The sequence below is a fragment of the Anastrepha ludens genome, chromosome 2 (genome assembly GCF_028408465.1).
Source record: "Anastrepha ludens isolate Willacy chromosome 2, idAnaLude1.1, whole genome shotgun sequence".
Lineage (NCBI taxonomy): Eukaryota > Metazoa > Arthropoda > Insecta > Diptera > Tephritidae > Anastrepha > Anastrepha ludens.
The window spans coordinates 22,839,901-22,866,258 of NC_071498.1; the positions used below are offsets into that span (position 1 = coordinate 22,839,901).

General features: G+C 38.0%; 1 protein-coding gene across 1 annotated transcript; it reads left to right on the forward strand.

Moving 5' to 3' along the window:
* Positions 1-6: 6 nt before the first annotated feature.
* On the forward strand, positions 7-26,109 carry LOC128871632 (poly [ADP-ribose] polymerase-like). The gene is given in 8 exon segments (XM_054113568.1): positions 7-215; positions 275-416; positions 8,416-8,758; positions 8,819-9,343; positions 11,045-11,614; positions 13,538-13,559; positions 24,829-25,471; positions 25,474-26,109. Coding segments are annotated over 8 exon segments (2,838 nt in total). The 5' UTR covers positions 7-101; the 3' UTR covers positions 25,953-26,109.
* The last annotated feature ends 249 nt before the right edge of the window (positions 26,110-26,358 follow it).

A 26,358-nucleotide genomic window follows, 5' to 3' on the forward strand; every position in this document is an offset into this window, starting at 1 on the left:
AATAGAAAATTCCCGGCATCTGTTATTGAGCGGGTTTTGTGTTTTAGTATTTGGAGTGAAGCATAATTAATTGGAAATAATTTTTATTCTTTATAATTCTGATGGATTTAGAACTACCTTATAAAACTGAATATGCTAAAAGCGGCAGAGCCTCTTGCAAAATGTGTAAGACTAGCATCCCTCAAGGATCGCTTCGTCTTGCTGCCATCGTTCAGGTTTGTGAAATCTGTAGAAGGATAGCAAAACAATAATTAACTTATGTTTTGTTTTGTAGTCTGCGTTTCATGACGGAAAGCAACCGATGTGGTTCCATGAGGATTGTTTTTTCAAAAAGCAACGACCACAATCTGTAGGCGATATAGAAAACTTTGAAAACATTCGATTTGAAGATCAGAAGAGATTAAGGTTGAAAGTTGGTAAGCATTTGCATACAATTGTGAAACTAATTGTGATTTTCTGTCATGATAAAAAGTTTGCTCTACATTTTGGCCACAAAAGTTTTGCTTTGTTTGTTTAAGGGAGAGGATCTAATTAAAAAATAATTACATAAAAATGTAGTCGATATATCACCGTTCTTATTTATGGTATTTTTTGTTATAAATTATCTAAGAATTAATGTGGTAATTTAACGTTAAAAATATTTTTTTTTTTCACAAGTTTCAAATAATGCCTTATTGCTTTATGCTGTAAGGCTATTATCTTCGAAGTGTTGGAGTGCGAGGAATTATAAAGTGGTTGAGGTACCTCTTACTGAAATACAATATTCACCAAGTTTCATTGAATACATTATTACATTTTGCGTAAAATTGCTCATGACGGATTACACTAAAGCCAATGGGCGCTATTACAAACACTTATTTTACTTTTGAATACAAATACCGAAAAATAACAATATTAATTTATACATTTTCTTTTATTGATGGAACAATTGATTTGCAACTTATTTTACTAAATAGCACTATATATTTTTTTAAAACTCTCATTAAAAATGTTTAAAACGTTTGTAATGTCGTACAAAATAAATGGTGCTAGCTTTCCAATACTACCACGAAAAGTTTGCTTATAATGCTTAAGTTCGAGAACCCTATTTAAAAATGTAACTCACAAATATAGTCAATATATCAGCCTTTTGATTTACAACACTTTTATAAATTACCATTTAGAATTAACAGGAATATTTAAAGCTAAAAATGCGTATTTTTGCATAAGTTTAAAAATATGCCCTGTACCACATGCACCTTTTACTTAAATGCAAACACAGAAAACGAACAATATTCACTTTATATTTATTTTAAAGCTTTTTTTGCTAAATAATAATCTGTATTATATTAAAATTCTATTATTACCAATGCCCTTCTAAAAGTTTGTAATACCGTGCAAAATAAATGTGCGGGACGCACTGTCAAAGGAATGATAATGAGAAAACATTAGCAAGAAACTCCCCAGTCAACCAAAAGGGAACAATTTTGTATACCAATTTTTTTAGAAAATATAAAACAGCGTTATGAAATCGGCAGGGAATATCAGTCCATTATACTGCGGTAACAGAAAGGAGGATTTTATTGATTGAGAGCTATGATACTGAGCATGTTCGTGGGCCGAAGGTTCACGCTATTCTGAGTCTCTATTCTGCATTAAAAATTATTTTGAATTATAAAACCTTATCTAAATGCATATATTTTAGGGTATAACTTAAGAATACGCACCGCTGGAAAAACCCTGGATAGAACTTTTGTGGTTTTTAAAATGAGTGAAATTAACCCTTGGCTTTCGATAAAATAATATTTTCATAAATATTGAAATTTTCAACAAAAACATTTGTGCCGGTGGCGTTTTTTTTTTTTGGTTTTGTTTTTGTTTATAAACACTTATAAATTTCGTGATAAAACAACATTTTCATATAAAGGGTTTTTCAATTGGCGCGGGTTGATTTTGGCGCCCTGTGGCAGCCATTTTGTTTTGGTGACATCTGTCGAATATTTTGTTTATTATTCAGTTGTTTATGCCAAATCATCATGGCAAGTTACATGATTGAACAGCACGCTCAAATGATAAAACTTTATTATCAAAATGAGTTGTTGTTGTTGTTGTTGTTGTTGTAGCAGCATAAACATTCCCCATACTTACATACACTCAAAATGAGTGTTCATTAACGCAAACGTTGCGCGCATTGCGCCCATTTTTCGGTAGACGTGGTGGCCCTTCCAATTTCTTATGGCCCATATTGAACCATATGGACCTAGACGACATGTGGTTCCAGCAGGACGGCGCTACGTGCCACACAGCAAACGCCACGATTGACATTCTGCATGCATACCCGCCCTTATTGAAAAACCCTTTATATTATAAATTATAAAACCTTAACTAAATGCTTGCTGGGTTAACAATTGCGTTAGACATTTCTCTTCAACGTACAATAAGCAGTGCACGACGGTATTTTATGCTTTTCCTGGGGTTCTCAAGTTGGGCATTTTATAGTTACAATGGTGGGCCCTTCCTCTGTTGTTGTTGTTGTTGTGTTGTAGCAGTAACTTTGGCCTGTCAGTGTAGTGTAAATCACCGGACGTCTTCGTCTAGCTCATCTAACGGTAGGGACAGGAAACTTGCTGTTTCGACAGGTTAAGTCCAGAGAGAGAGGGGTGTTAGATGATTGGGTTTGATCGGGCATGTGAAAAGGTGGTTAGTGTCGTGCGGGGTGCCTTCACATTTCGGACATATGTTTAGTATGTCGGGGTCGATTCTGGATAGATAGGAGTTTAACCTGCTACAGTATTCAGAACGTAATTGTGTCAAAGTTACGTGGGACTCTCGGGAAAGTTGAAGCTCTTCGTCTGTAACGGGTGGTGGTTGTACTCGGATGACGGCATTCGGGGGTCGGGAGCTTAAGGAAGTGGTAAGAGTCTCCCGATGAATGTCGTTAATTATCTGTTTGTACACAGTCCCATCCAGTAGTTGTCGGTCTGTTTTGTCCTGGATCTCGTCCGCGTAATTGAGGAGATGCCTCCTGACGTGCCTGGGAGGCGGCTAAGGCTCAAGCAGATATCTGCATGGGTGGGACCTGCGTTAAAACCCTAACAGGAACTGCCTGCTGAGCAGTTTATTATGCTCCTTTACAGGGAGCATATGGGCCTCGTCGTGTAGATGTTGAAGTGGGGACATCAACAGACATCCTGTCGCAGTCTTAAATGCAACTTTTTGTAAGGGAATGCCAAAACTTTAATGTCGCAAGTTTGCTAACCTTTAATTATTGAATCATGTATAAGAAAACGGGTTTCGGTTTATTTTTGTTTATTTATAAAATTTTATGTAATTGCTACATTCGTAACCGAATGTGTTCCGATCGTACTAGACGCCTTTGAATCGATTATCGCTAATTTAATGCACGATTAACTGAAGAAACTATACATCACGAAATAGATCAGCATACTGGATCTGATGAACGGCTACGGACAGTTACCAATGGAAATCTTGAGTTAACAATACGTTCTTAAGTAAACAGCGTTCATCATCCCAGGACATGGACTATTCAAGTGGCGGCAGATGCTCTGCGGTCTCCATGTAGCTTCAGCAACTTTTCAACGAACGCTCGTTTCGGTTCCGACATGAAGCCGCATCCTTTAATTGCCATGGGAAAACATTCCACTTATAAGTGAAGAGGTAAGGCTACGAAACGTAAGGTGGCACCAAACTATGGACTATTCGAAGTCCTTACTGGGAGAGCATACTAAAAAGAGATTTTAGAAACTCATTACCCTTCCTGAGGACAAACTTAGAATGCTTACTGAAATAAATTTATTGATGCCTTTCCATTGATGAATAATAAATGTGCTTGTTTAAATTTTCGTGATGCGAGCTTTGAAGAATTTATTATTTCTATTTTATAATAAATTTGAATAATATTCTTAAATTAAATGATATCAGTAAGAGCTTTGATACTTTTATGTTCAACATCTAGATATATTTTCTAACACTTTGTCTCCTCTTCCATGTAGGTTATGTAAATGGCATGGTAGACCTCAGCTTTGAAAAGTTGAAACATGAAAGAAACAAGTAACACAAACTAATATATATAAACGCTGTCAATGCCTTTGACAAATTTCTTTATAATCAGTAGATAAATAGGCTTGAATCTAAACTTTGGGATTTGATTGTTTTATACGTGCGGTTGTTTACTAAAAACTGTCGAGCACTTCGCTAAGTTATTCACATCGAACTTTGCGTGCGATAATGATATTGACGCCACTGTCCATCCCACTTAGATTTTGGATCTCTTATTTTTCTCTGAATCAGATGCTGCTAATGCTATGTCCCTAAAAAGTGATATTGATGGTTTCTGCTCTTATTTTTATAAAACATAAAACACACATACATAAACAGTAAAATCTATGTATGTTTTATGCCACATCCTAAATCATTTTCTACTGGTCCCTTTATTAATAGTTGGGAGGAAATAAAATTAAGTCTCGAATTACAGAGCTGTTTTTAAACTGTTTTGTTTTTAGATTTTTTTCGAGTTTTGAACTTCGACCTCATAGTCTTATGCGCCCTTTTAAACTCTTTGTTCGAAAAAATCGTAAATTTTTGCATTTAAAAGTATAGCTGAACCGCACCAACATGGATTTGTGCCGGTCGTTCCACTGTTACCAATTTATCATCTTTTTAAGATAATTTTCAGCGAATTATTATATATGCCTTTGACAAGGTTTTACATGCAATATTGTTACATAAACTATGATGCATTGGGTGTAATGCCATTTTCCTAACATGGTTAAAATAATCATATTTTCCCAACAGATTATTGTTTGTTGAAATCGAAAATGCAATTCTAATTCTTTTGTCGCAATATCGAGCGTCCCCCAGGGTAGCAGCCTGGCCCCTTTACCGTTTTTCTTGTTTATAAATGATATGGGTACTTGTTTTAAAAATTGTAGTTTTTTTATTGTTCGCCGATAATCTTGGATGGTTCGTAGAATAAAATATACTGTACCTCTCACGTCCTGTATTTATAAAATGATTTAAGTTTATAATTTTTTTAGTTGGTGTGACAGTAAAAAGTTATCGTTAAATATAAAAAAGTGCTTTTATGTGGCATACATTAAATCTCAGAACACTTATCCTCTTAAATATTTTAAATTACCAGATAATTACTGTTAAGGGGTTATATACCTTGTGTTGGACTAAAAAATCTAAAATTTTTTATGACATATTCTAAAAGTAAAGGGTGGCGCAAAATTAACCATTCAACTTTTTACTAAAACAAAAAAATATTTTGAATGACGGAAATCTTTATTTTGACCCTTACGTGCCCTTACGATATTTGCAAATATTATAAATCTTTCCATAATTGATTAATTTTGCGCCACCTGTTACATCATCTTAAAAATATAAATTCAAAAAATCATAAAGATCGGAGCACTAGAACGAAAGTTACAGACCGTGGAGGCGCGCGAACTTATCCATAAATGAAGTGCATGCAAATCTTTAGACGCGATTATCTCGAAGTCGTGGTTTTTGAAAATTACTGTCGCGGTGATCATTTATCAAAAACTATTTGATCGATTTGCATAAACTTTTTGACGTGATATTATTATAATTCGATTATAATTCGATTTAACTGGCTGCACGCACGAAAAAATGTGTCGTTACCTTGCTCATTAGTGTTACCTTGCTCATATGTCGTTACCTTGCTCATTGCATTGAATGAACTGCAAGCGAAAGCGCGAAACGAACGACAAAGCAAACAAAGCAAACGAACGGCAACGTTCGACATCTTGCTCTCTCCTACTTAAGTGAGCGTATATATGTATGTATATGCGCATATGTACATATATAAATTCACGTATTTGTATTTGCATATGCCTTCTTATTAATTATTATTAATTTGATTTACTTGAAGAATTTAAAATAAAACCAAGTTTGTTAATAATACCTGTTGTTTTAATGTTATTACTAATTTTTTTATTATATATGAAGGAAAAAATGTATGGTAATATTTACCACATACCTTATAAGATATGTTGTATACTAATATATGTATATAAACATGCATATACATATACAATTTCGCGCAATTTTCAAAAAGAACAAATCCATATGTAAAGATGCATACAAGTCATATGGACATATCAAATATACGAATCTATTCCGTACGCAAGCAAATGTAAGCTAATGTGCTTGAACTGCAAGCGAGAGCGCGGAACGAACGACAAAGAGCACAATCGGCCCCGCGTTCGGCAACGTTCGACATCTGAGCATATATGTGTATGTATATGTATGTATATGCGCATTTGTATATAAATTCACATTCTTGTATTTGCATATGCCTTCTGCCTGTGTCATTGGTAATGAACCATTTCTCTATTGAGAATAGGACGATGATAGGAAAAGTAGGAAATGAAAGGAGGTGTTTCGAGTGTAATGTGTCTTGAAAAAGGCAATTCGATGCCATTGCCTCTTAGTGTTGTTGACTTATTAACGCCTGATACACAATCGAAATTGAAGATGTCTTTCATGAATTTGATAAATGTTTCGTAATTTTTCACGTTTGTGTAAATGTAACTTGACCTATTCCATTGCAATTCCATTTACTTCCTCCTCTATATCCATACAAAATATCTATCAAACAAATAAAATTAAAATTTTGTTTTGAAAATTGCAACCATTCCATCAATATTTTCTTATGACGTTGTCACGTTAAACTATCGTCAGTAAACCGACTTTACAGACAACCTCTTTTTTGACGTGATAACGTCATATAATTCGATTTAACAGGCTGCACGCACGAAAAAATGTGTCGTTACCTTGCTCATTAGTGTTACCTTGCTCATATGTCGTTACCATGCTCATATGTCGTTACCTTGCTCATTGCATTGAATGAACTGCAAGCGAAAGCGCGGAACGAACGACAAAGCAAACAAAGCAAACGGACGGCAACGTTCGACATCTTGCTCTCTCCTACTTAAGTGAGCGTATATATGTATGTATATGCGCATATGTACATATATAAATTCACGTATTTGTATTTGCATATGCCTTCTTATTGATTATTATTAATTTGATTTACTTGAAGAATTTAAAATAAAACCAAGTTTGTTAATAATACCTGTTGTTTTAATGTTATTATTACTATTTTTTTTATTATATATGAAGGAAAAAATGTATGGTAATATTTACCACATACCTTATAAGATATGTTGTATACTAATATATGTATATAAACATGCATATACATATACAATTTCGCGCAATTTTCAAAAAGAACAAATCCATATGTAAAGATGCATACAAGTCATATGGACATATCAAATATACGAATCTATTCCGTAGGCAAGCAAATGTAAGCTAATGTGCTTGAACTGCAAGCGAGAGCGCGGAACGAACGACAAAGAGCACAATCGGCCCCGCGTTCGGCAACGTTCGACATCTGGCTCTGTCCTACTTGAGTGAGCATATATATGTATGTATGTATATGCGCATTTGTATATAAATTCACATACTTGTATTTGCATATGCCTTCTTCCTGTGTCCATGGTAATGAACCATTTCTCTGTTGACAATAGGACGATGATAGAAGAACTAGGAAATGAAAGGGAGTGTTTCGAGTGTAAAGTGTCTTGAAAAAGGCAAATCGATGATGGTGCCTCTTAGTGTTGTTGACTTATTAACGTCTGATGCACAATCGAAATTGAAGATATCTTTCATGAATTTGATAAATGTTTCGTCATTTTTCACGTTTGTGTAAATGTAACTCGACCTATTCCATTGCAATTCCATTTACCTCCTCCTCTATATCCATACAAAATATCTATCAAACAAATAAAATTAAAATTTTGTGTTGAAAATTCCAACCATTCCATCAATATTTTCTTATGACGTTGTCACGTTAAACTATCGTCAGTAAACCGACTTTACAGACAACCTCTTTTTTTAATTATTCGAAGTTACAACCTCGTGAATCTGAACGGTTCACTTTTTATAAATTTGTGCATAGTTCGCTGGAATTAATTTTTTTTTTAATTTTTCAATCCCTCAAAAATTGTTTTTTTTTGGTGCAAAGCGGTTTTCATATCGAGAAAAAAGTTTTTTGCGTGAATAAACCATTCAGATTCACTATAAAAAATTTTTCTACAAATTCATTTCATTTTTTTAATTTCAGTTGAGCTGCTCATACGCTACTGTGATCACCGCACGCCTCTTCTAAAAAACGGCGTTTCAGGGGAGGGGCGATATCAACAATAAATAATATTTTTTTGAATAAAAACACAAAACTGTATTCTTCGAGAGTTACCCTGGGTGTAGTTCTCGACTCAAGTTTCGCTCTAATGAAAAATAAACCATTACATATGTATTTATATTTTCTTTTATGGACATAAGATGGATCCTATTTAAAAAAAAAATCGTTACTTTTAATTATAGATAAAAGTTCGGCTGAACCAGTTGTTAGCTCTTCTAAAAAGGGGAAAAAACGATCAGCTACGGAAAATTCTGCACTGAAAGATTTTGGTATCGAGTACGCTAAGTCTGGCAGAGCCGCATGCCGTGGATGCGAACAAAAAATTTTAAAGGACCAGGTACGCATTCGGAAAACAGTATACGATACGGAAGTTGGAATGAAGTATGGAGGTCAACCATTGTGGCATCATGTAGAATGTTTTGCTCAGCTACGTAGCGAACTTGGCTGGTCTGAAAAGGGCGATTGTCTTCCCGGATTTCAAAGCTTAAAAAAGGATGATCAATCTGATGTCTTAAAGCTTTTACCGTATGTAACTAAACATAATTAATGAATTAAAAGTTATGGGTTTTTCTTTATTTAAAATAGGGCTATTAAACTCGAAGCTGGGTTGGAGCCCAAGAAGGCCAAAATTGAGCAAAATTCTAAAGAGGAAGAAGAACTCGATAAGGAAATAGAAAAACAGTCTAAACATATATTTAAGCTTCGTGAAATGGCAGCAGATCAAATGCAAAAGCAAGACATTAATTCTTTGTTAGAATACAATAATCAAGAACCAACGACCGGAGATTCGGAGAAACTTTTGAATCAACTAGCAGATATGTTGGCGTTTGGAGCTTTGTTGCCTTGTCCTCAGTGCAAGGGATGCTAGTTATTATTTAGCAAGTCTGGCTATTTGTGTAATGGACAATTAACAGAGTGGACAAAATGTTCAAATCTTATAAAAGAGCCAGAACGTAAGCCTTGTAAAATACCAACAAATTTGAAGGAGAAATATAGCTTTTTACAAAAAATCAAAAACAAGACGGGTTGTCGGATTGTTAAATATATCCCCCCCAGTATCGCAGTTATTTCCAAAAGTGTGCAGGCAAAAACTGAAGATGAGTCAACTGAGTAAGTATATTTCTCAAATTATTAATAATTATAAATATTTGATAATTAATATTTATTTAGAATTAGATAAAAAAAAAAATTATTTATTTACAATTATATGCATATAAAATAAAGCTCGTTCTCATAATTTTACATATACTATGGATTCAGCGGGTGCCTTATATTTCATTAGTAAAAGTACTAACCAAAGCTTTCGGTTGGGTATTATTAATTTTTTAATAAAAACAAAGTAGTTATTTAAAGCATATCCCGGTTATTATTGTTATCACTACTGAGTATTTTGTGGTCGTTTTCCTATGGACTCAATGTCAAAGTGAAATTTAAAATGTAACATTTTTAGAACAAACAATTTTTCCGTTGGCCGCTAAAAAAACGTTTTAACTTTGCAGTAGTCGTTTATCATTATGAAGAACGTTTGTTTGCATAGCCTAATATAATATGTTAATATATATATATATATATATAATTGGCGCTTAAACCTTTTTTGCGTGTTTGGCCGAGCTCCTCTTCCTCTTTCTTGTGTGCGCCTTGATGTGGCACAAATGGAGGGACCTACAGTTTTAAGCCAACTCCGAACGGCAGATATTTTTTATGAAGAGCTTTTTCATGGCAAAAATGCACTTGGAGGTTTGCATCTCTCTGACGAGGGGCAACCGATATGAGAGACAACCGGTTTCGTCATTTGGTGTATCTTGCCCATAGCAGGCTTCGAACTTGCGTACTTATGAATGAACCAATCGGTTTTTACTTCTGGTAAGCGCACCAACATGGTGGTGATATCCTGCCGGGCAGCTGGTATAATGGCTCTTTATATGTAAAATATTTCGCTCGACATCATCTGACCGGACAATGTACCGGTGTCTTATTTGAATACCTCAACTGAAGCCTTCACAGATCCCCGGAGCTTACTAGAGCAGCATCACTTCCTCTCTTTCTAACCACTCCCTCCGCACTCCAAATTCTGTGTGAGGTATATAATATACCCTATGATCTGAAAGTACCGGGAATGTTTAAATAAAACAAAACAGAGTTCAATTTCAGGCAAATTTATTTTATCTCCTTCAAAATATGACCCGTCTGAAGCAGCACACATGTGCCAACGTTTAACCCAGTCCTTCATAAACCTCTGGTAGGCCGACGAAGGGATGACCTTCAGCTCGGGTCTTTGATCTCCTCTATCAACTGAAATCCCCCTCCATGAAGTGGTAACTTCAACTTGGGAAACAAAAAGAAGTCGCATGGGGCCATATCAGGTGAATACGGTGCTTGCACGATGGTATTTACTTGGTGTTTGGTCAAATAATCCAGCACAATTTGGGCTCTGTGCGATGAAGCGTTATCATCATGCAAAATTCAATAATTGTATGCCCACATTTCCGGCCGACGATCCGATGGCGCTAAAAAGTGGCAGATGTGTGTCTTACAGTCCTACCAACATAAGAAAAAATATGGACCGGTTCCCACGTGCGCGGTTCGTTTAAATTAAACATTCCCGGTACTTTCTGATCATAGGGTATACCAGACATATCGAGGAAAACTTTTCGTATTTCCTCCGTAAAGAAATGTGCGTTCGTTATATGAAGAAAATGTGGTGAAACCATAAGGGTTTTATATGATTCTACCTATGTATACTAAAACTTTTTGCTCATGATATTTAAGAAGTAATCATTGATTTGAACACGTATTTTTTTATTCTTTCAGACCTAAAGTTAAACGCGAACGGCCACCTCTTTACAATGTGAAGTTTGCTTATATTGGTCCGAAAAATGGCGAAAATAAAATAAAGGTGCGTTTGAGTAAACTAGGTGGGGAAATTACAACAAAAATAACTGAACATACTGCGGCAATATTTTCAACAAGCGATGAGGTAGACCGTATGGGAGCTCGAATGAAAAAAGCAAAAGAGCTTGGTATTCATGTGATACCTACAAATTACTTGGATATGGTAGAAAGTAGCTCTTCAAACGTAATTAATTATATAAGCAGTACGACTATTTGTGATTGGGGCACTGATCCCAACTTGCGTATTGTGCCAGAGGTCGCAAGTACAAATAAATCAAAAAGTATTTATACCAAATCAGTCGCAAAATCAATGACGTTGAAAATCCAAGATGGATTGGCTGTGGACCCAGAAAGCGGGCTGCAAGACATCGCCCATGTTTATGTGCATAAAAAGGACAAATATAATGTTGTTCTCGGCTTAACAGATATTCAACGCAATAAAAATTCTTACTACAAACTACAGCTTTTGGAGAGCGACACTAAAAACAAGTAAGACATACAGCCCTATCGCTAACTTCATATTGACAAATCCTTCCCATAAATTACAATTTATAAAAAAATTTGCGAATCTTTCTTTTTGTGTCATTTTGTAATTTGTAGGAATGTAGCATGGAGTTAGCGCTAAGATTGATAATTTTTATCAAATCAAGCCATTCTTTCCTTAATATATCTTGATTAATAGTAAATATGAGCCCGTCAGAGTAAAAGAAAGACACCAAGACTGAAGAAGAAAGCTAGCGCAAATGCGAGAAATGCGAAAACTTATTGCCGTTTTTTTTGCTCACAAGCAAAGCACATTGAACAGGTAGTAGCAGTAGAGCAAAAACTAGAGATTTGTATGATGGTTTTGTTTTTGTCCCTGAAAATTGTTAGTTTAGAGTAACTTAAGCAGAATTTGTCAATTTAGAGACTAATTAAAACGAAAAAAATCAAAACAGCTGCTTTATTGATACTACCTGCTCAATATGTCTTGCTCTCAAGTATAAAGTGGCAAAAAATTAATCATCCAACTTTGCACCACTTTATATATGATGTTCCATTTATTAACCCAGTTTTTTTGTTTTTATTTTGCCCTGAATCTGATAGAGTAATATCTTTTTTTTTTCAATGATAAATATAAAAATTTATTTTTAAGAAAATGTTTGAGGAAATTTTCAAATTTACGCGATGGTCACGTTTTTTCATATTATTGTAAATAAAACGCGTCGCAAACGGTTTTTGTTTTGAAAGAATGACCCCATTATCATTGGAAAAATGGATTTGTTTCAAACTGGTGAGTCTCAAACTGGCGGATCAGATTCATCGGATGAATTTGACGTATCAAATGGAGCTGGGTACAGAGTATAAATACCTTTCAGATTCATCCGATGATAAATCGGACAGCGAGTTGGAAGTAAAACGAGGTCAACGTGCTGGACAACGAGGGGATGTTTACCATAAATATTTAAACAAATTCATAAAATTTACGATGTTACATTGCTCACAAAATAACACAGAAAACTTTACTATCCAATGAGAAATATGCGGAACATTTTACATTTTATTTATTTATTTTATACTTAAAAACGAAAACTTGTTATTTATTCTTTGAACGCAAATTGGCGCATAATTGAAAGTGGCGTTATAAACCGGAAAGAGCATTGAGGGTAATTTCTAGCAATACAAAATTTTTTCGACACCAGAACAGACTTCGCTCTTTCTAACAAACTTACAGAACCGCTACTAAAATGTACGAAATTTCGAAGTGGCTTTCTATGCATATTTGAAACATTCCTTAATTTATTTGTTAATTTTGCTGTTCAGCTGAGCAGCGGATGCTGCCTTTGAGTTATACAGGTTAATTTGTAAAACTCATCCTTAGAGACAGGCTGTAGACCAAGTCAACGCAAGCGTACACCGAGCTCGGGTCGAACAGGTGCCCAACGCGGTTTCGGATACATCCTCTGGGAGATGACATTAACGATCACTCGTAGTACTTTCTGATGGTTCCGTAACTTACTACTCCACCATAGTCGTCGAAAGCTAGGAGCGCAGCTCTATTGGCCACAAAACAAACGTACCGCAGCTTTTCCTTGCCTTCGCCAACTCGGTCTATCCTCCAGCTATCTGTGGATAGTCCTTCGTTGCCAAGTTGGATAAGTTTCGAAATTTCTTGCGGCTTGTAGGGATCAGCTGGCACCCAGACTCAGGTCCAGGCCCACGGCGTGATATTGTTCTTAGTATCTTGGATTGTTGTTGTTATTGTATTATTTATTTATTATATATTTCCTCTGCTGTCATCAGTAAGTTTATATATGTCCATCATTTTCGAACCAAATATTGAAAAACCAGCTTAGCGATATGAATGAACCGCTCTTTATCCTCTCATGCCTGCTAATCTTTTGATCTATATATTTTCTATTTTTTGTACAGGTACTGGATTTTCCGTTCTTGCGTTATTAGCAAACAACTTATTTCTAATTTTTATTATTTACACTTTTGGAAAAGTCCTTTGACTGTTTCATAAACAAATATTATTGAAGCAAAACAAAAACCGAACAGGAGGAAGAAGGAAGCAGGGTCTTTGGATTGGAGAATGATGACCGAATGATGACTATTGCGTTAATTCTTGATCCTTAACCTTAAGCCTTATATCACAGCCATTTTTTTAATACTTTATGGTACTGTTTTTTATCACATAAATTGCAAGTGCACAGAATATTAACAACAAAGTCCTTAGAAACAAAACCAGTTTCTTGTTATAAAGGGTGACCAATTTAGGGCTATCGCAATTTAAATTGAAATATATATAGAGCTAAAACCTAACGCTAATGAATTGAACACCATATTCACCAAATTTAAACATCTTCGAAAACGTTTGTGAACGTTAAGCTAGAAAAGTTTATAGATCAGATATCTTGACTTATCAAAGCGATTAAGCAAGCCATTTGACTGAACTATATACCCCAGTTGGACGATTCAAAAAGCTTGTAACCCCTTGAAAGTCTCTAGTCCTCACGATATTAAAATTGAAGAAAGAAAATTTTTAGATATGCGATTCAAGTGACGCGGAGTGTAGGTATAGTAAATAAGGAGTTATGTACTTGCGATCTATTGCAGATAATTGCTTATGTAGTTCGCTTTTCTTACTGGTTTCAAACAAACTCCTTTGTTGTTTATTATAAATGTAAAAAGGGTATTGCTTTATATAAGTTACATTTCTCTTAATCTAAAAAAGAAACAAATTTTTTAGCAGGACTGCGTCTATTGAGTAAATATGTATTTATAATGAATTCTACACAAATTGGTTTGACCGTATCGTGATGTAATTCCAATAACCTGATTTTGTACTAAAAAGCCAAGGTAGATGCTGCGTGTCGGAAATAGGTTAGTATTGTCGAGTCAGCACACTAATGCACTCTATTTATGCCGGCAAGAGATTTGTTAACTTGGCTAGGGTTAACTCTCACAATCGACACTGTTGACAGTGCACGCTGTTGTTGGTTGTGGCTAAAATTTTCTGTTTAAGTTTGTGTTATATTTCAATTAAAGATTTTATGTATAAATATTCTCGGTTTATCTAAGGCTTCGAGTTTACATTATGCTTCTTAAAATTGTCATATACTTTTTAAACATTGGACGTCTATCTTAACTAGGATTTTCTCTAAATTATCCTTAGCATTTATGTTGTGTGTTGTATTATTCTCGTCTGATGAGATATCGTATCGAGTTGACGCCAACATTTTCTATTGCGAAGCGAACGTTCGTGTCGGATCTCGATTCTTACGTGACTATAAAGGTTTTATGTCAAAGTTTCGGACCAATCGGAGCAAAGTTGAGGGAGTTACTGCATCCTTACCGAGGAGATTTGACAATTTTGTTGTTTTGCAACCGATTTTTATGCTTTTTGCAAATTAAGAAAGGCTAATGCTTCTGGAATTACGTGCCGAAACTTCAAGCCAAATTGAGCGAGTTATAGCACTTTTACTGAAAGGCTTTATGTCAAAGTTTCGGGCCAATCAGAGCAAAATTGAAGGAGTGCAGCTTTGTTTATGTCAAAGTTTCGGGACAATCAGAGCAAAATTGAGGGAGTTACAGCATCTTTACCAAGGAGATTTCACAGTTTTGTTGTTTTGCAACCGATTTTCATGCTTTTTGCATATTTGGAACGGCTGACGCTTCTGCAATTTCGTGCGTTCAAGCTAATCAGAGCAAAATTGAGCGAGTTACAGCATCTTTACAAATGAGATTTGACCGTTTTGTTGTTTCACAACCGATTTTCGTGATTTTTGCATATTTAGAAAGGCTGACACTTCAGGCTACGTGCCGAAATTTCAAGCCAATCAGATCAAAACTAAGCGAGTTATAGCAGGTTTAAAGTATGAAAGGTTTTATGTCAAAGTTTCGGGCCAATCAGAGCAAAATTGAGAGAGTTACAGCATCTTTACCAAGGAGATTTGACAGTTTTGTTGTAGTAGGTAAAACAACAAAGAGTGTGTCAAATCCAAACGCAACCAATTTTACTATCGTTGTATTATATAATATTTAAAATGGAATACAATACCGTCTAGAACAGCAAGGATGATGACTATGATGAAAAACAAAATTGTGAGGGGAACTTCGGCTGCCTCGTCGCTTGTGAGATTCGGCAGCCGAATTCTGCACGATCATTTCACATGTATTCACACACTCGTCCAATCAGTCGATGTTCAGACGCAACGAAGTGTCATTGGTGGATTTTTTTTTCGTATATCACCAACACAGTTTTTTTGTAAACACATCCCAAGTGACCTAAGCCCACCAGTTGATTCTGTCAAATTCACTCAGAGTGAATAACGGTATGTTAAAGAGCACCCCTTTAATAATATTTTCACCATGCTATAACAGCACCACCAACAACATCTTGACCTATCAACAATAAATTTCCATGGCATAAAAACACCATTAATGTAAACAAGCAAACGCGTATGTAAACAAACGATTATAAAATATGTACAGAGAAGTACGTATGTAAACAATGCAGTAGAGCGCTGCCAGATATTCAAAAGTTAGCTTGAAAAAGATGGAGATGATTCTGTTTTGGTGACATCTGTCAAATCTTTTATTTATTATTCAGTTGTCTATGCCAAATCATCATGGCAAGTTACACGATTGAACAGCACGTTCAAATGATAAAACTTTATTATCAAAATGAGTGTTCATTAACGCAAACGTTTTTCAATTGGCGCGGGTCGATTTTGGCGCCCTGTGGCAGCCATTTTGTTTTGGTGACATCTGTCAAATCTTTTATTTATTATTCAGTTGTCTATGCCAAATCATCATGGCAAGTTACACGATTGAACAGCACGTTCAAATGATAAAACTTTATTATCAAAATGAGTGCTCATTAACGCAAACGTTGCGCGCATTGCGCCCATTTTTCGGTAGACGTGGTGGCCCTTCCAATTTCTTATGGCCCATATTGAACCATATGTCCCTAGACGACATGTGGTTCCAGCAGGACGGCGCTACGTGCCACACAGCAAACGCCATTTTATTCCATTTCAACATCTACCCGCCCTTATTGAAAAACCCTTTACTTACACTGAATAGCCATACTCTATCGAATATTCTAGCAACCAGTTTCTGGTGTAGCGCCATTCTGAAACATCCAGCAACTTTTGACATTTTGCTTTGATTAGCTATTCGTGTTCAATATGTTTTGCGGATGAGTACCTAATGCACTCTACATGCACGTAAAAAGTTTAAAGCTCGAAATAAAATTAAGGCCGGCGGGCCAATTAGATGTCCTAAATTCAGTAGTTTTCGCGAAGCGTTGTAGGATGAGAAAAAAAACAATTAGCCAAATGAAGTTTTGGGGATAGTTTAATATATATTTGAACTAAAAAAAAAAAATTTTTACAATCTCCAACAATATATTGTAAGCCGAGTTATCAATAGATTCCCAGAGCGCCTTGCCACTGAAGTATCCAACTTCTGTACAAGATACAACTTGCAATTTTCATCTGAAAACAAAAAAAAAAAAAGATTATTAATTTTGATGTAATTATCTTCATTGTGAACTAAGAAAATTGGGAGAAACACGTAAAATTCGAATTTTTGGGGAAGGTAGAAAAAAAAAGTGGTTTTTCAAGGAAACAAAAACTCTTCAACTGGGTAAAAAAGTCGCTTAAAAAAGTTTTTGGATGTTTTTTTTAGTTCACATAGAAGAGAAAACAATACTGAAGATAACGCATTGTGAATGAAATGGATAGCTCGTTTAGTTTTTTTGCAATCGTGTACATAAATTAGGTAAAATCGTGAAAATGAAAAGCCGAGAAAACGCGCTTCAAACTACAACAATAAGCGCACGGTTGCTCGACGCCGCACTACGCTCGGCTCTGTAGCTCTGCAAATACTTGGAATTTAACTCTGAAAATTTGTGTCTCATGTTCTTGAATATCTAAGCTATTGATTTCAGGAAAAAAAAAAAGTCGATTTTTTTGATCTTTTAATTGGCCCGCCGGCCTCAAAAATTACGCCACCTGTATAACAAAAAAAATATATCAAAGAAGGAATTAGCAATAAGCGACAACTACATTACAAAATTAAAAGTTGGTTGGTTGGTTGGTTAGAGTGGTGATTCATCCAGAATCCAACTAGCGCTTCCGCACCATTTTGTTGCCACATCCTCGTTACCAAATTGTTTAACAGTTATTTGCAGCAGGACTATATCCAGTCTGTGCGGTTTAGGAACCTTATTAGGTTGTTGACGTCTACGCCAGACAGTTGCTCGAGACTCTCGAACAGCGGTTTGCCCAGGGTTAACATTCTGTCCTTCCATAGGGCAGGGCATTCACAGAGGAAATGGAAGATTGTTTCCTTTTCCTCCGGTTGTTTACAAATGTGACAGTATGTGTTGTGAGGGATGCCCGTTTTGGCGGCTTGTTCTCCGATAGACCAGAAGCCAGTTATGACTGCCGTAAGTCTGCAGGTGTCCCGTCGTTTCATGTTTATTAATGTCAACGATTGCTTGAGGTTGTAGGTGAGCCATAACGTTCTGCTGATTTTGCATTTCGTCTGGTCTCTCCATCTACAATCTGCAATTCGAAGGTATTTTAGGGAAATTGCATTCTTGACCGCACCTAGTGGAGTGAATACTGGTACTGCAAGAGCGCTATTCATGGCAGATCCCCCTCTTGCCAGTTCATCAGCTTTTTCGTTACCTTCTATGTTCCGGTGTCCCGGGACCCAAATCAAGGTTACTCTATGGTTTTCACTCAAGTTGGTGAGGCTATTCCTACTTTGCTCCACCACTTTAGAGATTGTTATAGTCGCGTCCAGCGCCTGGATTGCGGCGTGGCTATCCGAAAGAACAGCGATATTGCCCTTAAAAGAGGAATCTGCGATTAGTAACCTACAGACTTCCCCAATTGCTAGTACTTCCGCTTGGAAGACGCTGCTGGTATTAGGGAGACGCACAGATTTTTTAATTCCAAGTCTATGAGAATATATACCAGCTCCAACACCACAGTCCATTTTACTGCCATCTGTATAGACTGTGGTATCGAAGTTGTTTAGAGAGAATCCCTTATTCCATTATTTTTTAGATGGAAAGAGTGTGGCAAAATTCCTATTGAACGTTACCGTCGGGACGATGTAGTTAGTCCTCACCGAGGTTAACTGAGTTTGTCGCAATAATAGACTAGCGTGACCATAAGTTTTTCTTTTCCAGCGACCCGCTTCATTTAACCTAAATGCACTCATGGTTGCCGTCTTCTTTATATGTAGGTCTATTGGAATAACGTGTGTCAGTGCATTGAGAGCCTCTCTAGGACATGATCTGATTGCACCGACCGTTATTGCACAGGCTGATCTTTGTATTCTGCCGAGTAATTTGGTATTGTACTCTCTCCCTAGAGCTTTCCACCAAACTACCGAACCATACGATAAAATGGGTCGTATAACCGCCTTATACAGCCATAATGTATGCTTAGGTTGAAGACCCCAACTTCTTCCAAGCATACGTTTGCAGGCATATAAAGCAATTTCTGCTTTTCTTACCCGTTCTTCGACGTTTAACTTCCAGCTAAGTTTGGAGTCCAAAATTACCCCTAAGTACTTTGCACTGGTTGATAAAGCCAGAGTTTGTCCGCTGATATTTGGTAGGGTAAAAGTTGGTACCTTGTATCTGGTGGTAAAAATCATAAGTTCTGTTTTACGCGGGTTTAAACTTAGCCCACATCCTGTGGCCCAAGAGTTAAGCTCGCCTAACGCCCTTTGGATGATCCCACTGATCGTATTTGGACACAGTCCTGACACCATTAACACCACATCATCAGCGTACGCCACCACTTTTACCCCACCTCCGTCAAGTTTTGTTAAGATTTTGCTTATCACACATAGCCAAAGAAGTGGAGATAATACTCCCCCTTGTGGAGTGCCCCCGTGGACCTTCTTGATTATGTTGATATTACCCATATTAGCTTTGATGATCCTCGTTTCTAGCATGGAGATGACCCAGTTACTAATGCAACTGTCCACCTCCAGGTCTATTAACGCCCGTTGGATGGCATCTGTGCTAACATTGTTAAAGGCGCCTTCGATATCCAAGAATGCCGCCATGGTATAATGTTTGCTCTCTAGAGAGCCCTCTATTGTTCCGATAACCTCGTGAAGCGCCGTCTCCGTAGATTTGCCTTTAAGGTATGCGTGTTGTGCAGTTGATATACCAGAGCTCTCCAAAGAGCTTCTGAGGTGCGTATCCAAAAGTCTTTCAAAAGCTTTTAACAGGAAAGACGAAAGACTGATTGGCCTGAAGTCTTTCGCTGATTCATGTCCTCTTCTACCTACTTTTGATATGAAGACGACCTTGACTAGTTTCCAGCTGTCTGGAATTTGGCCTAAGTTTAAACACGCTTTAAAAATTTCCTCTAGCCATGGTAGGATACAGTCCAAGGTTTCCTATAACATCTTTGGAATGATCCCATCTGGCCCCGGAGATTTAAAGGGTGAGAAAGATTTGATTGCCCATGCAACTTTTTCTTTGGTAATAATTTCATTTGCAAGATGCTGTGGATTATATTGGCTCCGCCCAATGTTTCCCCTCTCACTTTCGTAAGCGCTGCATCCCGGAAAATGCGTGTTTAGCAGAAGCTCTAGCGATTCTTCTGCTGTAGCAGTCCAAGTTCCATCAGGTTTCTTGACCCAAGAAGCCATAGAGTGGTCTTTGGAAAGAACCCGGCTAAGCCTAGCGGAATCCCTAGTGGATTCGATTGACGAACAAAATTCCCTCCAGCTCTCTTTTTTGGCGGCCCTGATTGCCTTCTTGTACTGTCTCCGACTTTCTCTATACAATTCCCAATTTCCCGTCGAGTAGCTGAGATTAAACGTTGATCTAGATTTTTCCCTTAGTTTTAAAAGCTCTCTACTCCACCAAGGAGGGTGAGTTTTTTTGCTAAATTTTATGGGGCAGGACGTTTTGTAGGCCCTACTAAATGCCTTTTCCAGTGTTATGACCCTACTCTCAAGGCTTTCCGTGAGAGTGATTTGAGGGATAGGAGTCCCTCCTATCCTCTTGTTTATTGCATTTTTGAACCTCTTACAGTTGGTTCTTAAAGGATTTCGATACGGTAGGGGTGGATCTACCTTAAGATCCAAATCGTAGAGGATCCAACTATGATCAGAAAAGGACCTTTTATTGGATACCCTCCAATTATCTACCCTTACTAAGCTATTTCCAGACAGTAGAGTAACATCAATCACTTCCTTCCATCCTCTGAAGTACTCCGTACTAGGAAAGGTGAAAGTGGGAGTGTTACCCCTGTTACATACCGATAAGTTAGTATTAATAATAAAATTATATAAAGACTCAACTCGGTCGTTTGTCTCGGAGCTTCCCCACAACGCATGCCTCGCGTTGGCATCGCATCCGAGCAGCAGGTTCTTGTTTCTGGCTTCACACACAAGCCGACGAGCCTCCTCGGGTGGTGCTGGCCGATCATGTGCCATGTAGATGGAAGCCAGTATGATGCCGACACCGTCAGCGGCTTCTACCTCCACAGCCGTCACATCCTGTGAACAATATGATGGGATTAAAAATATGTTCAAATGTTTCTTAGCTACAATACAAGATCTGGGGTTACCTTCAGTCCGTTTGTAGAAAAGGTTGTGGTTGTTCCCAGTGAACCCCTTCACCTCGGTGCTCCGCACCCAGGGCTCCTGGGTTAAAGCGATGTCGACGTCCTCCTCCGCCAGGAGAACGGTTAGGTTGTCCGTTGCAGTCCGCGAGTGCTGCAGGTTTATTTGGACAACCTTGAGACCCATGCTGCTTGTCGCTTTACAATTTGACGGCGTCGCCAAGCTGCACTCCCGGGTGCTGCTTATTAACGCCATCGTTTTTGGTAGATGCGGCGTCGTCAAGTTGCATGTCTGTGAGCAACTCGTTGGCGCCGTCAACCTTGTCCTGTTCATCCTCCGGATTTGCAGATCGGAATATCTTCAGTTGCGTTTTCCTGACGCCGAACCGAAGTTTATTGTCCACTTTTCCCAGTGGCTCGATACTCTCCTCCGATATTTGGAGAAGGAAGGACACACTGTTCTTTTGCGGAGCCTCCGCTTTGATGATGCTCCAGTCATCCATCGGAACAGTGCGGTTGTGTGCCTGCAAGTATGGAATAAGTTGCTGGATCCAGATGCGAGCCCTCGGCCGTCGAGGGATTTCGCTGGCCGGGATTAGTTTGAGCCTCAAACCTTCCCAGTCGCTCTGGATCTTGCCCACAACTGTTTGCAGGAAGTTAAGGGAGAGTTGATCGTCGCACTTGATCACCCTGTATCCGCGGACCCTCCGGGTTTGCCATGATATGATCGACGACAATGCGGGACAGCCGTGCCTCGATTTCGGACCACTTATCCGATGCAGGTTTACCGCGGTTTGTTATTTCATCAACCAACGCTATTTGCAGGTGATCCCATGCCACCTCATTAAATGAGCGCTTGGTTGGTTTTGGTATTGAAGCAGTGTGAACCGACACTTTGTGCTTCTTTGTTGGTTTGTCGCTTTCGTCCTGCGAACGATTGCGTTTCACGGCTACTGCCTTCTGGGTGGCCTGGAACGCCAGGTACTCATCGACCACCTTTTGGCACCTTGCCTTATCGGCCGCGTCCTTTGGATGAGTTTTACCTTCAGCCTCATTTTTATTTATTCTTCCGAGAATAGTCAGAGACCTCTGGTAAAGCTGGACGGGCCTTTTTTAACGTTTTGGCGCTTTTGCCCCTTGGCATCAGCGGATGTGGATGGTTGATTAGAGGTTGATGGCGTGCTGTGGCCCACAGCTTTGCCATCAACCGTCTCTTGGCTGGAGGCCAAGAGTTCGTCCTCTGAGGAAGTTCCCAACTTCCTCAGTTCGTTGGTGTCGGTCCGAGTTGTCCATTTGTCAATCTGTTGTGTCAATGGGTGCGCCCGTTTATCCGTTCGTTTTGGGTCTGTGTCCGTCCGTTTGTCCGTCTTCTTTGTAGCCTTATCCGAATTTTTTTGTTTATTTTGTTCGTTCATTCTGTTTCGTATGGTCACCTGCCCTTCCAGAAGGCTGCACATGTCGCCATGTGCGGTGACCAATGAGGATTTAGGGGAAATAAACAGTCCGCCATGGCAGCGCCCCATACCATGGTAAGGCCACCGTTACAACCTGAGGCGGCCTGGTGTCAGGAGGGCTCCGTTAAAAGACAGCCTAGTTTTATCCCCCGGCTGCCAAACGCACCCAATAGGCACGGGTCGCGTTACACCTTGGGTTGAGGGAGTTTTTTTAACGAAGTTTACGTCTTCGACCTGTGTGGTTCACGGGAGACCTACTCTCCTACCTTCCATATCTGGGAGGCGTTCCCCTATCCACCACCTGGGGACGCGCCCTATAGGGATTAAAAGTAATTCGCCAACAAATTCGTCTGGGATGACGAGTCTAATCGAGCTATGTCCAACGTCACTGCATGCAATTTTAGTGAATATGTTGGGTATGACTAAAATCTTATATTGATACTTCGTTGTATTTTGTGTGTTCATGTGAAACCACAAAAGTTGGTTCCCCTAGCGGGCTCAACGGATGGAAGTCCCTGCTCTAAACTATCCAGTGACGCATCAAAACGAACGAAAGAATTTCATCTAAATGGTCCAGCCGTATTTCTCTGAACTTCGTAGAGATCTCTATCCGCAAACTGGAACTTGAGGGTCGTACCGGGACAGTCTTTCCAGTTAGGCAGGATGGCAACGAGGGGAAATCTCTACCAAGTCTGGTACCTCTGTCTACACTGACGGCTCCAAGATGGAATCGGGAGTCAGAGCTAAATTTTTCTCTAAATCAGCCGATTTATCAATTTCCTTAAAACGGCCGAATACTGCTAGTGTTTTTCAGATAAATGTATTTGCTATTCTGCAGGCATGCAGAATGCTTAAGGAACGCGTAGGGAGGGAGATATTAAAAATGTTTTCCGATAGTCAAGCAGCGATCAAGGCTCGCACGACGCCATGAAGCTGATGAAAACTGTTCAACTTCTGTAAGGAGGAGATCAAAGCTCTTGGGTGTGCAGTTAACATTTCTTTGATCAGCGTTCCAAAATATAGGAATATAGAAGGAAGTGAAATTGCTGATGAGCTTGCGAAAAAGGGGTCGACTGAATTTTTTTCAGAGGTCTTCCACCCTATATTTATTATTAAAGGGGAATTGCACAACATATTTCTCAGTAAAGCGAATATCAGGAGCTCTATTTTGTGTGTGCTATTTATAAAACCCGTTGTCCCAACGCTATTTAATTTCCAAACTCCTACCTAGGGCCTACCGGTCATTGGATGATCGGCACACACGCGGAAAAGCTAGGTTTACCATTTAATCCCCATTGCAGAAGCTTTGAGGACCTTTCTGAGAAGGAGGATATTGAGTGCTTTCTCTGTAAATGCCCTGCTAAGACGATTAAGCTCACTGGGAGTTCCTTTCGTTGACAGCCTGGGGCAGTGTTCCAATCTAAATCCCATTACCCTTCTCCGTTATATCAACAACTCTAGTTGGCTGTAGTTATCTGCTGGTTGTAGATGTCTTAATCATAATCTCAAAATGGCGCTTTAGAGCTACTTGGGTATATAAAAGATGATATTTATTTTTTGAATATAATATCCAGCATATGTCCGCCGAGGCTACGAGTTGCATGTTCCATTCGATCGGTCCAATAAATCGATTGTTAAGAGCGCTGTATGGCAAGTTGCGCCATCTTGTTGAAACCAAATGTCGTCGATGTTTAGCTGATTGATTTTTGGGAACAAAAATTTCGTCAGCGTGGCTTGAGCGATTGAAGCGCTCGTCATTCACCGTAAAAGCAGCTCCTTCCTTATTTCGAAAGAAATAAAGACCGATGATGCCTCCAGTGCTCTATGAACTTCCCGAATATATATATATATATATATTTCTTTTTTTTAATAAATTTTCACGATTTGGGAGCATTGTTCTGGCGTTAAACGCTTCATGATGACTAGCCAACCTTTACTGAACAGAAGTGCAACACAGTTTGCCATTCTCCGTTGTCATACCATAGATACTGAAATTGATAGTTCTCATGCAGCTAAAAAATCACCCGATATAAGGATTATCAACCAGACTGTTGTTTAAATATTACAAGTACATACTACTTTTGAAATGCAGCCCAATAAGCAATCATTTATTTATTTATATTAACGTTCAAAACCATTGTTTACTCTTCAGGTTCCTGGTCGAATGTTCCCAATCGAAATCGATTATGAGGACGAGAAGATAGTTAATGACACGGAAAAACTCAAAATTCCATCAAAACTAGACACATCGGTTCAAAGTTTAATGAAACTATTGTTTGACATTGACACTATGAAAAAAACAATGATGTTATTTGATTTGGATATGGAAAAAATGCCATTAGGCAAACTAAGTCAGAAGCAAATTAAAGCAGCATACAGTGTGCTCACTGAAATTTATGAGCTCATACAGCAGAATGGGGGTAAAGCCAACTTTATTGATGCTACTAATCGATTTTATACTTTAATCCCACATAGTTTTGGGGTTCAAAGTCCCCCAATTTTGGATTCCATTGAGCAAGTTGAGAAGCATCGCCAAGTCCTTGATTCTCTTTTGGAAATTGAATGTGCTTTTAGCATGTTACAAGCTGAAAGTAAGGAAGAAGACGTAAATCCACTGGATAAACATTATGAGCAACTAAAGGCAAAACTTGAACCTCTAGATAAAAATAGTGAAGAATTCAAGACACTTGAAACTTACGTCCGAAACACCCACGGAGAAACACATAAAATGTATGAGCTGGAAATCGTTGACATATTTAAAGTAGCACGTCAGGGCGAATCGCGACGTTATAAACCAAAGAAAACCGGAAACTTCTTTGGCACGGATCTCGACTTATAAATTTTGCTGGTATTTTGTCACATGGCTTGAAAATTGCACCACCCGAGGCTCCCGTCACAGGTTATATGTTTGGAAAGGGAATATACTTCGCAGATATGGTCTCGAAATCTGCAAATTACTGTTGCACTAATTCTCAAGATTCCACAGGTCTAATGCTTTTATCAGAAGTAGCTCTTGGCGATATGATGGAATGCACCTCTGCAAAATACGTTACCAAATTACCATCAAACAAATACAGTGTTTTAGGTCGTGGGCGCACCATGCCTGATCCGAAAGAGTCGCTTATACGAGAGGATGGGGTGGAGATACCACTTGGTAAACCAAAAACTGATACAAATTTAAAAACTTCTCTTCTATACAACGAATACATTGTATACGATGTTGCCCAAGTAAATATCCAGTATCTTTTCCGTATGAACTTTAAATACAACTTCTGAAACCTATGAAATAAAGATTATAATTTTGGTAGAACAACATGCCATACTCGTATTAAAATATTAATGATAACTTGCGAATATATGTTATAGCTTACATTGTCGTAATTGATGTACTTTTGTTCAATAAATGGTTTTGACAACCCCTCATTAAAAATTATCTATTGGTATTGAATGTTGTAGGGGGCAGTACAGATTTATTTATTTATTTTATTTTAAAAAGCTTACATGATAATAAAAATATTAGGTAAACTGAAGTAAACGCTGTGCTAGCAGCAGAGGCTTTCACCTAGCTGGTGATGTATGTTGGGTCAGATACGACAGAGTAGGTCGGTTTTCTTTAGAAATTTATAAATTGAGTATATATAAATGATTATGTAAACTAAAATAAGCACATATTAGGTTGTTC